The sequence below is a fragment of the Thermobia domestica genome, chromosome 9 (assembly GCF_964235325.1).
Source record: "Thermobia domestica chromosome 9, izTheDome1.hap1.1, whole genome shotgun sequence".
NCBI lineage: Eukaryota > Metazoa > Arthropoda > Insecta > Zygentoma > Lepismatidae > Thermobia > Thermobia domestica.
The window spans coordinates 32,349,393-32,368,360 of record NC_137462.1 but is presented as its reverse complement, the minus strand read 5'-3'; the positions used below and the strand labels follow the sequence as shown (position 1 = coordinate 32,368,360).

Sequence of the window (18,968 nt, the reverse complement as noted above, 5' to 3'; positions counted from 1 at the left end):
GAGCAACTAAAGAAAGTTCTTGCCGTCCTAAAGCAGTGATGAACATAAAGCAATACAGTAGACGGTACTTACCTTTAGGTTTCGAAGTAATCTCCAACATCCGACACCTTTTGCCAACGTTCCTGCATCTGCACAGTACCCTGGTGATAAAACTCGCGGTCGAGAATGCAGAGAAGCTCGTTTCTCACATCTCCCTCATTTGCGAAGGATCTTCCACGGAAGTGGTTGTCGAGGGAATGAAACACGTGATAATCTGTTGACGCTAAGGTCTGGTGAATATGGTACATGACACACTATCTTCCAGTCAAGTTACTGAAGGGTCCTCTTTGCTACATATAGCTTGCTTGTCGTGCAGGAACAGCACATCCTTGCGAGTTACCAATACCGGGTCATTCTGCCACTTTGCACGCTGTACCCTTTGCAACTTCTGACAGTAAGAGGTCTGACCACGTGGAAGGAGCTCGTAATGCATCACTTGCTGATAATTCCACCATACAGAGAGCTTAAGCTTTCGTGGGTGCAAAGATGGTCTTTAGGTGTGACGAACAGGGTCACATGGCGACAACCAATGTCTGGTACGCTTGGGAGTGTCATAGAGGACCCACTTTTCGTCACCAGTGAGGAAGCGACCAAAGATGCCGAGTAAGCAAACGGGCTGTCATTCGTTGTTCCTTCTTGGCTGTTGACAATGTGTGGGGTAACTTTTTTAATTTGTGAGGCTTCCCTATCCCATACAGGTGCAGTCGTGACTGTTTCAGCGGAAACATGAAACCTTTCTGCAAGTTCATCACACGTTAGACCACTGTCCTCCTCGATGACTGCTTTCAGGGCCTGTGGTCGTCCACTGCGAGGTTCATCCGAAAGGCTCATATCTCTCGAACGGAATTTCTGGAACCAATGCCTGGTGGTGCGTTCGTTCACGACACTCTCCCCAAATGCCTGGCATATACGGCAGCTGACAGGGCCACTTTAAAGTCATACAACAAACATAAGCGAATAAGCTGCCCCGATACCTCCATTTCTCCTCGACATTGGACGAGCTATGACTGCTCTATGTGCGCAACGTGCCTGTACTACCGAAGGTCTATGGTCAGACTAACTTCCGATCGTTTGACAGGCACGTGCGTAATTTCGTTCTCTGTCAGCGCATGATTAATGGGGCGTCAAAAATGACAAGAACTTTTTTGGTTACGTTATAGAATTTTGGTTGAAAAAAAAAATTTCACTACCTCAAGTTAAGACCCTGCCTTACTAAAAATAATACGAAATTTACCATTTTTCTTTTGCATTATTATTCATCAGTGAAAGGAGATAACAAAATGTAAGTCACCAAAATCATAGATAATGCTATTCTACAACAGAAAATATGAACCTGAAGAATGTTCAGTGTTGCAATCCATAGAAATTACAGTGTTGCCAGAAAAAACAATTTCCCTAAAATTCAAGTTAAGACAAAGAGTAGAGGAATGAACTCAACTGCATTTGATTACGTATCATATTGTTTTGGTTTCTTGTGAACTACTTTTTAATTAACATTATTATTTAGTTTTAATAACTGCATGTTAAAACTAGTTTGTTTATTACAAATTAAATACAACTATTATTTCCCCTACTCGCTGCCTTAACTTAGATTTTAGGGAAATTGTTTTTCTGGCAACACTGCAATTCCTATGGATGGCAGCACTGAAAATTCTTTAGGTTCATATTTTCTGTTGTAGAATAGCATTATCTATGATTGTGGTGACTTGCATTTCATTATCTCCTTTCACTGGTTAATAAACAAGCAAAAGAAAAATGGTAAATTTTGTATTATTTTTAGTAAGGCAGGCTCTTAAAACGATAAGGCAGGATCTTAATGTAGATGTAACTGAATTGGCTTGTCATAGGGTAAAATGCAATGACAAGGTTATTTCTGTGGCGATGAACAACTAATCTCTTACGTTAGAGTTAATATAGTGCATATACAGGGTGGGCGGAAATTAACTCTATATTGAAAACTGTTTATAACTTTATAGCCTATAACTGTATTGGGTTCGTGTCCTGCAGTTCCTATGACGGCTTAGGCGTTAATGATAGTTCGGGCTTCGATCCTCTATGTCCCAAACGTCTCCTTTAAGCTGAAGCCGATCATATAGCCACTGGACAGTACGGTTCAGAGTTCGGGTCAGAACATTTTGGGAAACTGACATAAAGACTGATTCTAATCGTATTCTCAATGCCGATACAGTTTAATAATGCGAAAATTATTATGTTCTATAGGCATTAATTACTTATGCTGGAAAGAAAAATAAACTAGGTTATCTTAAACTCTAACATACAAATTTAAATCATGGTGATAATTTTGATAAATTATGATGAAAGGATACGTGTAATTATATTTTCTTGATTTTAATCGATAACACTGAAACTTTACTAATACAAAATAAATTACACTTTGGTACTTTGATTTGAATAATTACACTTGGCCAACGCAATATTACACTTGGCCCAATTATTCTTATTACATTCGCGGAAGACACGGTAGTCGCGAGTTACCGGTTGAACTTCACTACATCGTTAGTTTCCGCAATTTCGCACTGTCACTTTTCACTCACTTTGATGCTGAAGAAAGATAACCTTTGGCGGTCCCAGGGGGATGTCCTCAAAGTTGGCGGGATGAATTCCCTTACTTTCCATCCTATCTTCTTTCGGGTGGTCTTGAAGTCTCCATTGTGTAGTTAGCTCCTTTAGATTTAACTTTTGAGAGTTGTCCGAAGGCTTTGGACTGCGTTGCTTTACATTTTCTTTTATTTAATATATATTGCACTCACGATATTTTACGTTACACTGCATTATGCAAACGTACGTAAACAGCATTTTATTTTACTTTTGATTGTGCTTTTTGTAAATCCATATAATTTTTTAAACACTGCATGGTTACATGCTGTTACAGGGCCGGTGCGAAGGGGGGTCGAGCCGTGCCACCGCCCAGGGCGGCACGTCTAGTGGGCGGCAAAATTTGAAAAAGAAAAGAATATTATTAAAATATAATGCTTGGTAATAGGCTCACATGGAAAAATAAAATTGTGTTCCCTGACAATGTAATTAAACTTCACTCGCATTCAGGAAAATACTCACTCAGGAAATTCAGAGCATTCCCCTTCATTTCCAATTATCAAACTACTAGCCACAGGTATCTCGTTCAAGATTTCCCTTGCAGCGGCGTAGATAAGATTTTCAGCTAGGGCAGATAAGATTGTCAAGTGTCTTTTATATTTTTTTTTCCATTCAGCAATATTCTAATGCTCTACTCCAATTACGCAAAATGTACACTCCCACTTAAGACAGGCCGTTCTAGCCTACACCACCTAGAGACATTTAGGTTCTAGCAGTGAGTTTTTAATCAATTTACAAATTGTTCATTATCGTATCTTATCAACAATATATATATTTATATATATAATGGTTTTTATATTTAAGCAATACAAGTTTGACAGCGTCATGGCCGAACACATTAAAAGAACCATGGGAGGACAAAATAAATAACATTAGTAAGGAAAAAATGTCTACAAAAATTTTATTCCAATTCTTAGTAAGTAAATTGAAAGTAAAACACTGTTTTTGTTGAGAGCTGCAACATATTATACTATAATGCTAGACTGTACACCAGATATTTCTGGTACAGAACAAAGGATCGTTCGTTTTGTACAAATTACATACAGTAATGGAGCATGGCTTATAAAAATTTGCGAACACTTTCTTGGTTTCGTACCAGTAAAAGACATCACTGGTCTAGAACTGACAGAAGTAATAATTAAACAGCTAAAAGAAATGAACTTCTATCGAAGACATGAAGGGCCAAAGATGTGACAATAGTTCCAATATGAAAAGCAAAGATAAATTCCCAGGCCCTCTATGTTCCTTTACTAAACTTTGTCGTTAACGATGCGGTCACATCATCTCAGTCCAGCGTTTCATTTTTTTTTTTGTATAGTTTATGATTTTTTTTCTGCGTCAGTTCAACGTTGGGACATACTAACAGAGCATATTAGCAGCCTCACATTAAAACATTCAGCACCACCAGATGGGAGAGCCGAGTTGATGCTCTGACTCCACTTAGATATCAAATAGAGGTTTATGATACTTTACTTTAAATAAGTAACGACAATAGAATAGGTAGAATGACCGCGCATGATGCTCTGTGTATAGCAAACCAGCTGCGTGGCTTTACTTACCTTTGCTCACTCATTATCCGGTATGACTTTTCACTCCACATAAACATAGTAAACAAAAGTGTCCCTGTGTTGGATGCAGTCGCGTTTCTTCAAAATATATCTAAGTACTTTGAGAGGAGCAGAAATTATCCAAAGTTCAACTTTACTTAGTTGATGCGATGGAGTTGGCATCAGCATTAGATATGACCCACGGATAGGTAATGCAGTGCAGACTCGAAGTCGAAAGAAGAAGAGACGATTTCAGTACGAGCCAGAGGATGAAGCTATTGAAGATCCATATAACAAAATACAAGATCGATTTTTATTACAAATTTCTAGACGTGATTGTGTTAGCTTTAAGAGAAAGGTTTGAGCAACTTAAACATCACTGCGAGTATTTCGATTTTCTTTACGATATAAGTAATCTGAACGATATGCCACCTGCACTTTTGTCTGAAAAGTGCCTGCATTTTAATACGCAAAGAATCGAAAGATATTAACCCCAGTCATTTGAAAGACGAACTGAAACTATTAACCGCTATAATTAAGCCTAAAAGTTCACCCAAAGAGACTAAAATTAATTAAGGAATATGACTGCTCCCTATGTGGGTGTTGCAGTTATGATTTTGTTTACCTTACCAGTAACCGTGGCAAGTTGAGAAAGAAATTTTTCGAAATTTACTCTAAGCTTATTAAAAATTATCTACGTTCTTCCATATCTCAAACACGTTTAAATGTCTATCAATGGAACATTAATTGGCTGAAACATTGGACTACGCGAATGTGATAAAGGAATTTGCTCATACGAAATCAAAAAAAGTTTTCTCAATTAAAGTATGTTAAATTTGTGTATTTCTATTGTGTTTTAGTACATAATAAGTCTTAAGCTAATTATTTACTTTTGCCGTAATACTATATGATCTTTTTGCTCCATGCTATATTGAAAACATCTTTTGATATAAAATAAGCTTAAAAATTAAAATTCTTAGTCGGACTAAAGCATATATTTAAAAAATTCTGTATGCCCTGCTGTATATCACGTACAGCGAAATCGAGCATACTGAATATTTTGACATGTATGGAGTCGTTTAAATGTTACGTAAGCATTCGAGAGAGCTAGTTCATTTTTTTTTTTTTTTTTTTTTTTGGTTTAATTTTCCTTTTCATATATGTTTTTAGATATGGTATCTTACTTTTCTTAATACCTGAACGTCTTCTGTCAAAATAAGGTTTGCGGATTAAAGGGGCGGCATTTGAAAGTACCGCCCAGGGCGGCAAAACTGCTAGCGCCGGCCCTGTGCTGTTATCACACCAGAAACAATCGTCAGACTGACTTACCTTTTTCTCCCCGCCTCTCCGTGCTACTACCCAGGGAAGAGGCTCACAATGCAACCTGTTGACGTCAGAGCTAAAACCTATAACTATGACAACCTATAAGCAGAAATTTTTGGAGACGAAGTTTGCTCCCTGCGTCGAATTTTAGCACCTTATTTGGAGAGACGAAAGGGTCTACCAAGATTTCCGTCGCAGACGCGACACACACACACACACATGCATATTCGTCTATACTTTCAGTCTATGTTCTTCCCTCAGAGTTAGCGACCATGTTTCGCAACCATACAGAACAGGTATGATTATCGTTTTATATATTTTCAGCTTCAAATTCCTCGACAGAATTCGCGACGACAAGAGATTTTGAACCGAATAGTAACACGAATTCCCTGCTTTTAGTCGACATTTAATTTCTTCGTGAATATGACTTTCCTCTGTTAATATTGATCCTACATATTTGAACTATCCACTTTACCAAAAGTATTATTTAATATTTTAACGCATCCATAATTTGCCATATTACGGTCCCGACACACTTCCATGTATTTAGTTTTCTCTGCATTTACTTCTAAACCCATGTCCCTGCAAGCGTTTAATACGATCTCTGCATTTCTTTCTATTGTTCTCCTATCATCTCCTGTTAAATTTACATCATCAGCATATGGCATAACCTGGTGAATACCGTTCAACTCTAGGCCCTGGTTGCTATCTTTGATTTTTCTTATAGCATGTCCCAGAACAAAGTTAAATAATAATGGCGACAACGCATCTCCTTGTTTCAGGCCATTTTCGATGTGAAAGCTCGTGGACAAAAATTTTCCTACCCGGACTTTACTTTGGGATTCATTTAAACATATCTTAATTAATCTAATTAGCTTTCTCAGTATTTCAAGTTCTGTAAGAACGTTGTATAATGTTTCTCTCCAAACTGAGTCGTTCGCCTTTCTAAGATCAATAAATAGTTGATGTACCGGGGTATTGTATTCCCACTTTTTTCGAGTATTTGGCGAATGGTAAATATTTGGTCGATAGTTGATCGATTTCGTCTAAATCCGCACTGATAATCTCCAATAATTTCATCTGCGTAAGAGGTCAATCTTGCTAATAGAATATTTGAAAGGATTTTACAGGATGTTGACAGCAGAGAAATGCCTCGATAATTATTACAGTCAGTGTTGTCGCCTTTCTTGTGAATTGGAACAATGATTGATTTTTTCCACTCTTGTGGCAATTCTTCCTTTTTCCAGATAAGGAGAATGAGTTTGTGAATCTTGTTCCACAATTTCCGCCTCCATCTAAAATTAACTCAGCCGGAATTTCATCTATACCCGGAGATTTGTGTTTCTTTAATTTCTTTATAGAGGTTTCTACTTCTATTCGGTTGGGTTCTGGAATATACGGTTCTGCGGTGTGTATCACCTTTTCTCCACGCACACTAGTTTTTGGTTGCGTGTTAAGCAAATCGTCAAAGAAATCTTTCCATCTATTTAAGATGCTATCCGTATCAATGAGAACTGTTCCTTCAGCATTCTTTAATATATAGGCACGAGGTTGATGGCCTTTCTTAAATTCGTTGATTCCCTTATACATGTCCCGAATATTTTTATTTTTACTATTATCTTCGAGTTCCTTAATTTTAGCTTTTAAAAATCGCGTTTCTTTGTTCTAAAAGTTTTGGAAGTTTCCCGCCTGATATCTGCGAAATTTTGTGTAGTTATTTCATTCGCATTTTGTAGCCACCGTAATTTTGCCTGTTTTCTCTTCTCTGCTAGTTTAATGCATTCCTGGTCGAACCATGGTTTGTTCCTACGTATTTCCGCGTGTCCCAATTTTTCTATTGCTGAACTTTTAGTGCTATTTCTAATTTGAATCCAAGTATCCTCAACACTAGTGCACTCCGAATCTTCTAAAACCGAGAATGTATTCGAAACTTCAATCTGGTATTCCTCTCTTACCTGGCTCTCTTCTAATTTCTTTAAATTAAATCTCTCCGTTTTCGGACATTGAATATTATCTTTATTGAACGATAATCTCTCTTGTATTATCGCTGCTACCAGGTAGTGAGCAGTGTCACAATCAGCCCCTCTAAACGACCGGACATCAATTATGCTAGATTGCCTTCTTCTATCTACTAAAACGTGATCAATTTGATTGTGTGTTTTTCCGTCTGGTGATGTCCAAGTGTATTTATGAACGTCGCGATGTGGGAATTTTGTACTCTTCACGATTAAGTTTTTGGATGTTGCAAAGTTCACAAGTCTAATACCGTTGTAATTACTTTCTTTATGCAGACTTTCGTTCCCTATAATCGGTTTGAAAATATCCTCTCGTCCTGCCTTCGCATTGAAATCCCCCAATAGAATTTTCATATGGTATCGCGGGAGCTGGTCAAATATCCGTTCCACTTCTTGGTAAAAACTGTCTTTTATATCATCATCCTTATCTTCAGTTGGGGCATGTACATTTAAAACAATATCACACCACCGTCTCTTAAGAGTAATAAAAGAAAGTCTGTCAGTAACAAATTCAACCCGTTTAACTGCTGGTAATATTCGTTTGTGAACGAAAACCCCTGTTCCTAACTGGTGATTTTTATTTCCTTCCCCGTAAAAGAACGCAAAATTTCCGGAATTCACAGATCCATTTCCTTCCCACCTAACTTTCTGACTCCTACTAGATCTATCCTGTATTTCTCTAACTCACTCGTTACGGATTTTAACGTGCCTGCCCTATAAAGACTTCTAACATTCCATGTTCCAAATCTCATGTCCATTTTCTTTTGCTGAGGTCGTGCCAAGTTATCAGTCCTTGTCCGAGGCTTTTGTGCATATTTCTGAGCAAGTGCCTTTTTTACAGGATGAGGTTGTTAGCCTTACCCAAACCCCCAAGCTGGAGGACCACTCCTAGTCGTTGTCCGCGACTGCTTATTCAGTATATTCGCAGCTAACCTCTATATCTAGAGGCCTTCTCCTCCATCCGCAACCTGAGGACGCGCCATGCCGTGGTGACAGGAACTCACGTTAAGGAGACGCAATCACTCTAAAATCAGGAGAGAGGGAAATGTGCAAGTAGTTTAACCCGACCGACAACCCGAACCGTTCTAAATGAAGAGTTGAATTTCATCCATGGAAACCACATTGATGTTAGGAATTATCGGCGGAAGACACCAGTCATCAGTTAGAGCAGTCATGGCAAAACTTTTCTGGAAGGAGGCTAAAGATAAAAGAATTTTTAGGCATGCCAATCTAAATTATTAAAAACAATGCTATATTTTACAAAATTCTTGTAGTACTAAGCCGCATTAATGATTAAAATTTCTCATAATCTAGTGTGATATAATTTTGGACTATTGGATATGTATAAAAAAGCAATTTAGAATACTATTGTAAAAATAAGTTTAAGTAATGCTTCCTAAATAATAGGAAATTTTCACTTTCCAGGAAGCAAAGACTAGGAAGAATATTGAAAGTCAAAAACAAATTCAAGAATAAATACAGCAGGTGAAAAGTCAAACAAGATATATAAACGGGTAGCAAGATAAACAAGGGTAGGAATAATAACTGATAGAGGCTTGTTCAGATTGGTATTGTTTCTAAGAAGGACTCCTAGTGATATAACTATTCAACAACCATGATGGAAAAGGCTGTTTTACCTTCTCAATTGATTCCGTAAGTTAAAACCTTTGATTTTGTTATAGAAAAGGAAACAATTAGACGAGGAGTTCATATGCCAGGAGGTCTCCCTTCGTGCAGGTTATTTATTCATAATCAGTATGTAAATGTTTACTATATTTCTTGTATGTTTGCGCAAAGAAAATAGAAAAAATGCATCTCACTTTTTATTATTACCGAAAAATACAAGCTACTTGTGGTTTTTGCGAAACCAGTTTTTATAGGAGACCGAAATTGATTTTGATAGAGAACCAAACCGGTTTTTGATAGAAAAACGACCTGGTTTTAAAACCGAAATCGGTAAGTTAATAACAATCATTCTTCTTCACTACTTTAATTATCTTGCTGTTAATTTATGTTTCTAAAATTAACAAATTTAAATTAACAAAACATAACACTCCTCTAATTTTAAAGTTATGAAACACAAATTTGCACTGATTCACAGATGTGAAATTAAATGTTAATCTGGCAGTGTTTCTAATATAACTCTCTCAAATTAATCATTAAAGCCCGGAATTAATGGCGAAATAAAAACCCGAAAATGTCTGGCAAAATTGCAAAATAAACACCCAAAAATGGTAGGTAAAATGTAAAAGCTATAATAGGCCATAATTCGTTTACTAATCGAATAAAATGTTTCATTTTGCACTTTGTACTTACCACTTACAATTCTGGAAACTTGCTCAACCCGTGAAGGGACAACATCTATTCATTCGCCATTCTTGAGTAGTAACAATGAAACAATAACTTAAAAACACTATCACATTTTATTCACACGTGATTACATTAGCACAAACATTCAAAGCAGAAAAATACTAAAGTGAAGTCATTTTACACTACACTAGCAGTTTATTTTCACTTACGAAAGGTTTTCCATATTTTTGTTCTAACAGCTGTAATCCATGTACCCTATCTCGTTAAGACAGGCTGTGGTGGAAGCGGAAGCTCAGTGGCTAATTCGCGAAACGCAATTGTTGGCGAGGGAGCTTTCAGAAATACCTTTTTCACATTTGACACAAGGTCAACGTCAGGAAAATGAGAACGATCTTCCTCTGCAATTCTATGTAGCGCGTGTGCCAGACAGGTGACATGCAGCATACGTGGGAATAGAACTTTAATGGCTTTTGCTGCACTTTTTATGTATACAGCTCCGTCTGACAAAAAGAAGGACCTTATCGTATTTTATAATACATTCTGGCCACAGAATACTCAGCGATTTTGTAAAAATCTGTGCAATTGCCGTGCCATTTACTTTCTCCAGATGCAATTAAAAATGTTTGTGTGCCTTCTTCCCCTCCCAAAGTTCCAATTACAACGTTGGCAACGGAACGTCCTAGAATATCGTAAGTTTCATCAATTGAAATCCATATATTTCTGTCAGCAACACTTTTCGGATATCGCCAATAGTTCTGCTGTACGCTATATCAACGCAAGTCTTTCTCAAAGATGATTCCCTTGGAACTTTTTGTTTTGTGTATTTCTCGAGAGTTTCTAAAGGAAATCTTTTCTAACTTTCATAAAGGAATGTCCACGATAATTAGAGCTTCACACAGATCATTCGCAAAACTGTTAGTACGCGAAGTATTCGTGACTGTTCCAAAATGATTTTGAATCTTTTCACCAGCTGATTTCCATGTCCTTGTAGAATTGTGTTTTGCAGTGCTTATATGGTGTGTTACAAAATAACGCTTTTCAGTGGCAACTACAGTTTCACATCAGAACCGTCTGTTGAGAACACAGTACGCCCGAATTCACTCACAAATTTTTCCAACTTCTGTTGCCTAGAAAGACCAACTTTCGGCATCTTGAAATACAGAAACGCACATAAATACAAGTTCTGTATCACCCACGCCTAAGATTCACAATAACTGCCCACCTGGCTACTTCTTGAAAGTACGCACCTTCGTTTATCATTCCAAGAGCCGAACACTGCTTCAAAATTCCAAGAATTGAATACGCACTAGCATCCCCGCCCGTCCACATGTCACATTCCAACGGTAATAAACCAATTATTATCAGACACCGAGATCGCTTGGCCAGATAGGAGCGACTCAGATCTGTGGTATGCTGTCATTCATGAGTAAATAAAGAGTGGTGGAAGAGAAAACCTGTGACAATGGCATCTAATTGCTTCTAAATTGTGAAATTGCACTTTTCCTGAAAATATGAAAATTGCAATAATGGCACATATGGCATTTTGCCATTAATTCCGGGCTTTAGTAATTATATCATTTTCATTCATCAGATTAGAAATTGTGTCGTAGCTGGATAAAACCTTTCAGGGGGCGCATTTGCTCCGTGACCGTAGATTGTCCATCACTGGGTTAGAGTATATCATGCTTGGTATGAAGATAGGTCCGATCTTTTCAGTGATATAATGTGAATAGATGAAGCAGTATTTCATGTTAGGGCTTTGCTTATCGGATAAATGGAAGACGGAGTTAGCAAAGTTCTTGCAAACGTACTACTGTATCCAGAAATGAAATGAAATCCTTAAGTTTTACGTTCCATGGTTATGCCGGTTAGGCTAAAGGAGACGATGATGATGATGAGAAATGAATGAAATGGTGGAATGATGAAAGTGGGAGGACCCAGAGAAAACCAACACACACGGTGTTCGTCCAGCAGAAAGTTCACTTGGCGCGAGCTGGTATCGAACCAAGAGCCCCGTTCATGCAAGGTTAACACACGCTTGCTACTGATATCTGCAATTAGACGGTGTTATGCATCAATTGGCCAAGCGCCATTTTTCGATTTTCGAGATTTTTACATCAGTGTGTAGGAGACAATGTAAAAAAAAAAAAAAGTTTGAAATCCTACTTGGTTAAACGTTCAGGAAAAGCTATTTGACCAAGCGCCAAGAACTGGATTGTAATAGTTAACATGTTTGTGTTTCCTTCAATATCTCAGAACCATGTTTTGGCGCGGCGCTTGGTCAATTGATGCATAACACCGTCCAATTATGTTAATGATATACCATGTAATTAATTCTAACATTACAACTTTTTGTTTCATTAAAACTGAGAATTTAAATAGTTATAAACAATTGTCAATAGGGAGTCGATTCCCGCCCATCCTGTATATATCACCACATGGTAACATTAGGGTCATTTGTTTATTACTTCAATGCTAATTGGAACTGCAGTTAAATCAGTAGTCGAGCGCTCACCTCTGACGCGTGGCGTGCCTCGTTCGATCTAGTGGTAGGCACAAAAACCGGTTCGGTTTTTCACCGGATCAGATTTTCTTCAAAACCGATTCCGGTTCTTTTCAAAACTTGTTCTATTTCTGACCAGGATAGTGTTTCGTTGTTCTCCGGAAACCGAAAAATGAAATGAAATGAAATCTTTAAGTTTTACGTCCCACGGTTATGCCGGTGAGGCTAAAGGAGACGGTGATGATGAGAGATGAGTGAAATGGTGGAATGAAGAAAGTGGGAGGAAACGGGAGAACCCCGAGAAAACCCACGAGCACGGTGTTTGTCCACCACAAAGTTCACTTGGCGGGGACTGGGTTCGAACCCGGGACCCCAAGCACCAGAGGTGAACGCTCTACCACTGAGCCACCGCGCCCCCCCCGCTCCGGAAACCGAATCCTTTTCCACAGAAATAGTTGTGTGTGTTTTCCAAAAGTTTTCACCGAAACCAGTTTCGATGAACGAACGATGATGATATGGATAATAATAGTATAATAACGGAAATGAGAGGAAACGGAAGAGCTTCGAGAAATCCCCGCACACTGTATTTGCCCATCACTAAGTTCACATGGCGAGAGCTGGGATCGAACTAGGGATGGGCAAAACCGGTTTTTAAAAAACAAGAAAACCAGTTTCTAGAAAAACCGACATTTCGGTTTTCTCCAAAATCGGTTGTTTTTCACCGAAACCGGTTTCAGTTTTCTCCAAAAACCGCACCAATTTTGGAGAAAACCGAAATGTCGTTTTTTATAAAAAAAACTGTTTTGCCCATCCCTAATTCGATCCCAGCTCTCACCATGTGAACTTAGTGATGGGCAAATAGTGTGTGCGTGGATTTCTCAAAGTTCTTCCGTTTCCTCTCACTTCCGTTATTATACTATTATTATCCATCTCATCATCATCGGCTCCCTTAACCTTAGTGCATAGTCGTGGGACATTAAAATAACAGTGATATTAATAATGCTGATTAGGAATTGCCTGATTTCACGAATGCTTTAAAAGAAAATACTTATTGTACCATAGGTCTTGTAAGTGTAAAACAGCAATTGTCTCTCGACTGTAACACTGTGCTAAGAAACAACAGTGGAAATAAAAATTTATAAAAGCCAAATTGAGCAAAACTATAATTCAGAACTACTTTTCACTGTCATCACATTCATTAATTTTTAAACTGCTCTTTTGAATACCTGAAAGCACAATGTAATTATTTCACAAAATATCGACTGTATTAGTTTCTTTATACAAACTGTCATCAGATGGTTGGTCTCTAAGGGTTGGACGAACAAACACTAAAGCTCACAAAAGCTGCCTGGCACTGGTAGCGCAATCGTTGACAGCAACCACCCAACAAACTGAAGAATGGGGCTGTGGTTCTGTTAGTCAAAGTTTAGATTTTCCTGGATATTTGCTTAAACACAAACTATTTGCTGAGCAAAACAATATATTCACATAAAAAACTACATACGTGTTAGTTGGCGAAACTGTAACACGTATGTAGTTTTTTATGTGAATATATTGTTTTGCTCAGCAAATTGTTTAAGTATATGCAAAGCAAAGCTTCTACTTATGGAAAATATTACAGCTGGATATTTGGTTTTCTTTACTCAAACATACAAATGTAATTAAACACAACATTCATTTGGAAGTACCTGTATTATTCTTATATATTTGGAAGGTGATCTATCAAAATATTCTTCTCCATAAACCAAATCTTACTAATGCAGTTTGATACAAAACAGGTAACAGTGCACACCACATAAAGTAAAAATAAATTTAAAATACGGGGCTTCACTTAGGATCTACGATTTGTTTTGTGTTTCAGAATTTTGTGAATCTATTGTGGTAAACGTCTGAAATTATTTCTGCCTCGGGAGACGCGGTGGCTCAGTAGTAGAGCGTTCACCTGTGCTTGGGTTCCTCGTTCGATCCCAGCTCGCGTCGTGTGGACTTTGTGGTGGACAAACACCGTGTGCGTGGATTTTCTCGGGTTCTCTCGTTTCCTCCCATTTTCTTCATTCCACAATTTTATTAATTTCTCATCATCACCGTCTCCTTTAGCCTAACCGGCATACCGTGAGACGTAAAAGATTTTGTATGTCATAACTATGTCGATTCACGACTATACACAAGAAATCCTAACCACAGAATCCACCAGTACAGTAGATATTAGAGTAAGGCAATCTTGTACACGAAGCTTTAGCAGAATGAAGCAAAAGAAACTTGTCATTACTCATATCTGTCTCTCCTAAATGTTTATTTCGAATTTCAGGTTTTCCAGGTCTACTGTTTTTTTCTAGGACTTTGCCCGTACGGTTACTATTTTTGCGTAGATGGACTTTCTATTTTCTTTTAAACAAAAGACTGGTGCGTGATTATAACTTTCGCATTTAGTAACACGTAATACATTGAGTGTGTTATAAATTATTTATATCAAAAAAGGTAGCCACGACTTTTCTGCGGGTTGTCCAAAGACATTACAAGAAAAGATAAGAAAGAACGTTACATGAATATAACACTAGAATTTAATATTTTAGTGAAAATCAAGCGAAGTAATAGTTTTAAATAATAAGATACAAGTACTAGTATGAGCAGTCTATTAAGGAACTGTCATTTAATTCTGAAAATATTAACTGAACTACAATCGAAAATACTCCATATTCGAAATCATTTTTACCTTATTATTATTATTCAAGAACTTTCCCGTACGTCATTTAATGGTACCCTACAGCCTTCTAAATCTGAGAAACTGTTCCCTACATATTTTATCATATAAGAAAACAAGAACCAGAAATGACATCCTTCCGCACTAGAAGAAAAAGCGACATCAATATCAGATGCAATCTCGGAAGGTATCACTTCTGCTTCTAATGCGATGGTGTACCATTTGAAATTGTCTTATTCTAGCATGTGAGTGAAATATATGAGAGATTTAGAAATGTAGATGTATGTAAATTATCATTAAATTAAATGATGTACAGGAGATTTCCTGATAATGACGTTGCAAACTTGATTACGGATATAAAGTAGTTTAGATTGCAGTTCAGATCAACTCGACATACTTGTATTTTATAATTTAGGACTAGTACTTTGCTTGATTGCCATTGAAATATTCATTTCTCCTGTTATTTTTGCTTAAAATTTTCTCTTATCTTGTTTTCTACTAATGTGTTTTGATAACCTTGAAGAAAAGTCGTGGCTGATCTCCTATCGACTTAAGTTGTGGGGAAACGTCACTAACGTGCTCCTCAACAAGGAAATTTTTATCACGCGTTAGTCATATTCTTACTATGACCCCCCAAAAAAAGACTGAATAGGGCCCGAAGTGTTTATCAATTAAAACACTCGCATTACTATTTACCTCATACAATTTCTTCAAGAAGTGTAAAACGGGAAAGTAACGTAAGTCTTACATTTACAGTAAAATTACTTACTTTGTCTCACCGTGTCTAAGTTTACCAGATCAATAAATGTAATTCAATCTAAATGTTCTTCAAATATTCTGGGCATTTATTATTAACACACTTTCTACTTAAATTTCAGCCTTTTATCCGACCACTAGATAACCCCTCCACTCCATTACACAAATCCAACCCAGCTGATTCTACAATGGTTTTTTCTATAGCGATGAACGCATAAGATAATTTCACACACACACTTCATGAGAAGAGGTCTATTTAAAATGTGATCCGATCCACTAATCAGATTCTCTTATTTCGTATTTTCGCTGCACTTTTTTTTTTTTTTTTTTTTTTTTTTTTTAAATATCAGCCGTTATAACTTTATTACTATGTAGAATTGTCAGGTACTAGTGTCATCGAACCACTCATAAAAATGGGCAAACAAATTGTGCTCAACTGGAAATCATAAACGCTGAAATAAACACATTCGCTTATCCGTGTGATGACGACTCGTCTCTTGTGCAAGATATTTATTATTATTATTATTATTATTATTATTATTATTAATAATAATAATAATGGAAATTTCGCCTCTCTGTTATGAAACTATGACCTTCGAAATTTCTAATATGCGAGGAATATTTGCAAAGCTTTGGCAATAATTTTTTAATCTCATTAAGTTTTGTCTGTATTATACAGGGTGTATCAAAAGTCTGGGGCCATATGCTAATTCAGTTTTGAGTAAAGACACGAAAAAATGCAAAGTTGTTGGAAATAGGTAGTTTTCAATTTAAAATGATCGAATTTTTCAAATTGCACCAGCCGTCTGAGCTCCATATTGGTATGCGGCCCTATACTACGTGAGGAAGCAACTTCCAATTCAGCAGGCTGTTCGAATGAAGCATAATTCGTGGCTAAGCGGTTAGCGTACCGCCTTTGGCGTTGGAGACCCGGGTTCGATTCCCGGCGGGAGTTCATGTAGTTTGGATTCCACGTTAATTAGTAGGTCCACGTCTTATAGCCTCGCTGCTGAACGGGACGTTAAAAACTCAAAATCAACTCAGATTGAACCCAAGTCTCCCACATCGAATGCGAGTACGCTAACCATGTAACCACAAGGGAGCACTAAGTTTGAGGAAATATCATGCATATCAGCTTTCCCACTTTTTACAGACTTCACTGCCTCTTGTATATGGCATACTAAATATTCAACATTTTTGTTTCCTCACATCATCTATAACAATGAAACATGGCATAATATTTTAAAATGTTTATTATAAAAAAGTAGAAATGTACAAGTTACAAAACTGGGCAGAATGATCAGTTGAACGGGACGCAACATGTTGACAACTATAACTTTTCTCCTCACTGCTACCCAAGAGATTTCTGGCAAAGTCGAGCTAATAAACCTGACAGCTGCAGCAAAGAATTCACTCCGTCGAGTATTCTCAGATGAGTGAATCCGATTTCCTGAAACAAAACGAATGATTATCATTTCTCGGTCCAATTACTTACCATGCAGTAATGCTAATGGAACTTTTTCTGACACTGACAAATAATAACAATAAAAAAATAACAAAATTTAACAATTCAACAAAACTGATCCAATATGTAGTTTACACTAAACCTTAGTGAATCTAATTTTGATCATCACAGAATTTATAGAGCCTTATGCAGAGTCGTTCTGACGCGTGATTAGTATCATACTAAAGAGTTCGACTAACATGTTTCCTGCAGTAGTCAGGTTTTTGGTTTGACGCTGAACATACGTCAAAATGATTCTGCATAAGGTCCATTAAGTTTAAAGAAGGCAACAAATATCTTTTATATATACACACAAAATTCATTTTTCCCATTGGCGTACAAATGGATGTAAAACAAATTTTGTTAATTACCTATGGATCTTTACGATACATATCGACAAATATGTCAGGATAAATGCAAGTCTTTAATCACTTGCTTGGAAGTTTCTAATTAATGTTCAAGATCTGCCACAGACTAGAAGTTCTAAACTACTATGTTACATCAGAAGTTATAAAACTGAATTACTAAATAAGCTGTAAACACACATCAGCGAATACACTATCTTTTTTTTTTTTTTTTTTTAAATGTTGATATGAATAGTAGGTTTTTTTTTTTCAACAAGGCAGTAATATATAAAATAATGTATTTTTGCTGGAAGTTTCAATAGATAAAAGTTGTTAAAAACAAGCAAACTGATTCTATCACCTAGCATTATCAGGGGTTCACTGAAGAAAACAATTTTCAGGGAAAATGAACAAGACGGCACCTTTCCCACAGTGAACACACACATTATTAAATAAAAATTAATTTAAGAAATTTAGAAGTTGGATTTTAAACACCGCATTTACGAAGTTCGCGAAACACTACAAATGGCTGTATTTTCAGAAAGGGCCACTGAAATGAAATGGAATGACTACAAAATGAAAGATGTACTCATCAAATCATGTATCCTGTCATACTAATGTTCATTGTATCCACAGTTACATGGCAAATATCTCTCCTACAGTCTACTTCGCCCTTATCCGATCTAGCACAAGACAATGCAATCACACACTGGCGACGGACATCAGACTTGACCAATGTGATATTTTCTTATGGCTTTATGTGAAAGACAAAACATATTCCACTTCTACCACAGGACTTCCAGGATCTGTGACACCCTACCTTGAAAACCATTCTTGATCTGCACAATCCGAACTCGACTATAGCACCAACGTGTGCAGTACCGTATATGAATAAGGGAAACATAATGTACATTTGCCAAATGTACAAATATGTGTGCATCATACATCTTATAAATATTAAAGTGCATATTTATAAGGTAACCAAAAACGTTCTTGGCGTTTTTGACGTCCCATTAATTATGCGTTCAGAGAGAAAACAAAATGACGCACATGTCAGCCAAGCTATCGGGAGCTGGTCTGACCATCGATCTTCAGTAATACAAGAACGTTGTGAACACACACAGCAGTCACTGCTCGTCCCGTATCGAAGAGAAATGGAGGTATCGAAGCAACCTGTTCGCGTGTGTTTATTGTATGGCCTTAAAATGGGCCTGCCAACTACCGCATATGCCACGTATTTGGGGAGAATGACGTGAACGAATGTACCCTAGGCATTGGTTCCAGAATTCCATTCCAGAGATGTGCGACTT

The 18,968-nt window shown here is 37.2% G+C and overlaps 1 protein-coding gene across 1 annotated transcript in view; it reads right to left on the bottom strand.

Moving 5' to 3' along the window:
- Positions 1 to 17,045: 17,045 nt before the first annotated feature.
- RfC4 (replication factor C subunit RfC4) overlaps positions 17,046 to 18,968 on the bottom strand; it is a 55,872-nt gene continuing 53,949 nt past the window's right edge. The window contains exon 8 of the mRNA XM_081770846.1: positions 17,046 to 17,260. Within this exon, the coding sequence (XP_081626972.1) occupies positions 17,162 to 17,260 (99 nt within the window). The 3' untranslated portion in view covers positions 17,046 to 17,161. The remainder of the gene's footprint in view (positions 17,261 to 18,968) is intronic.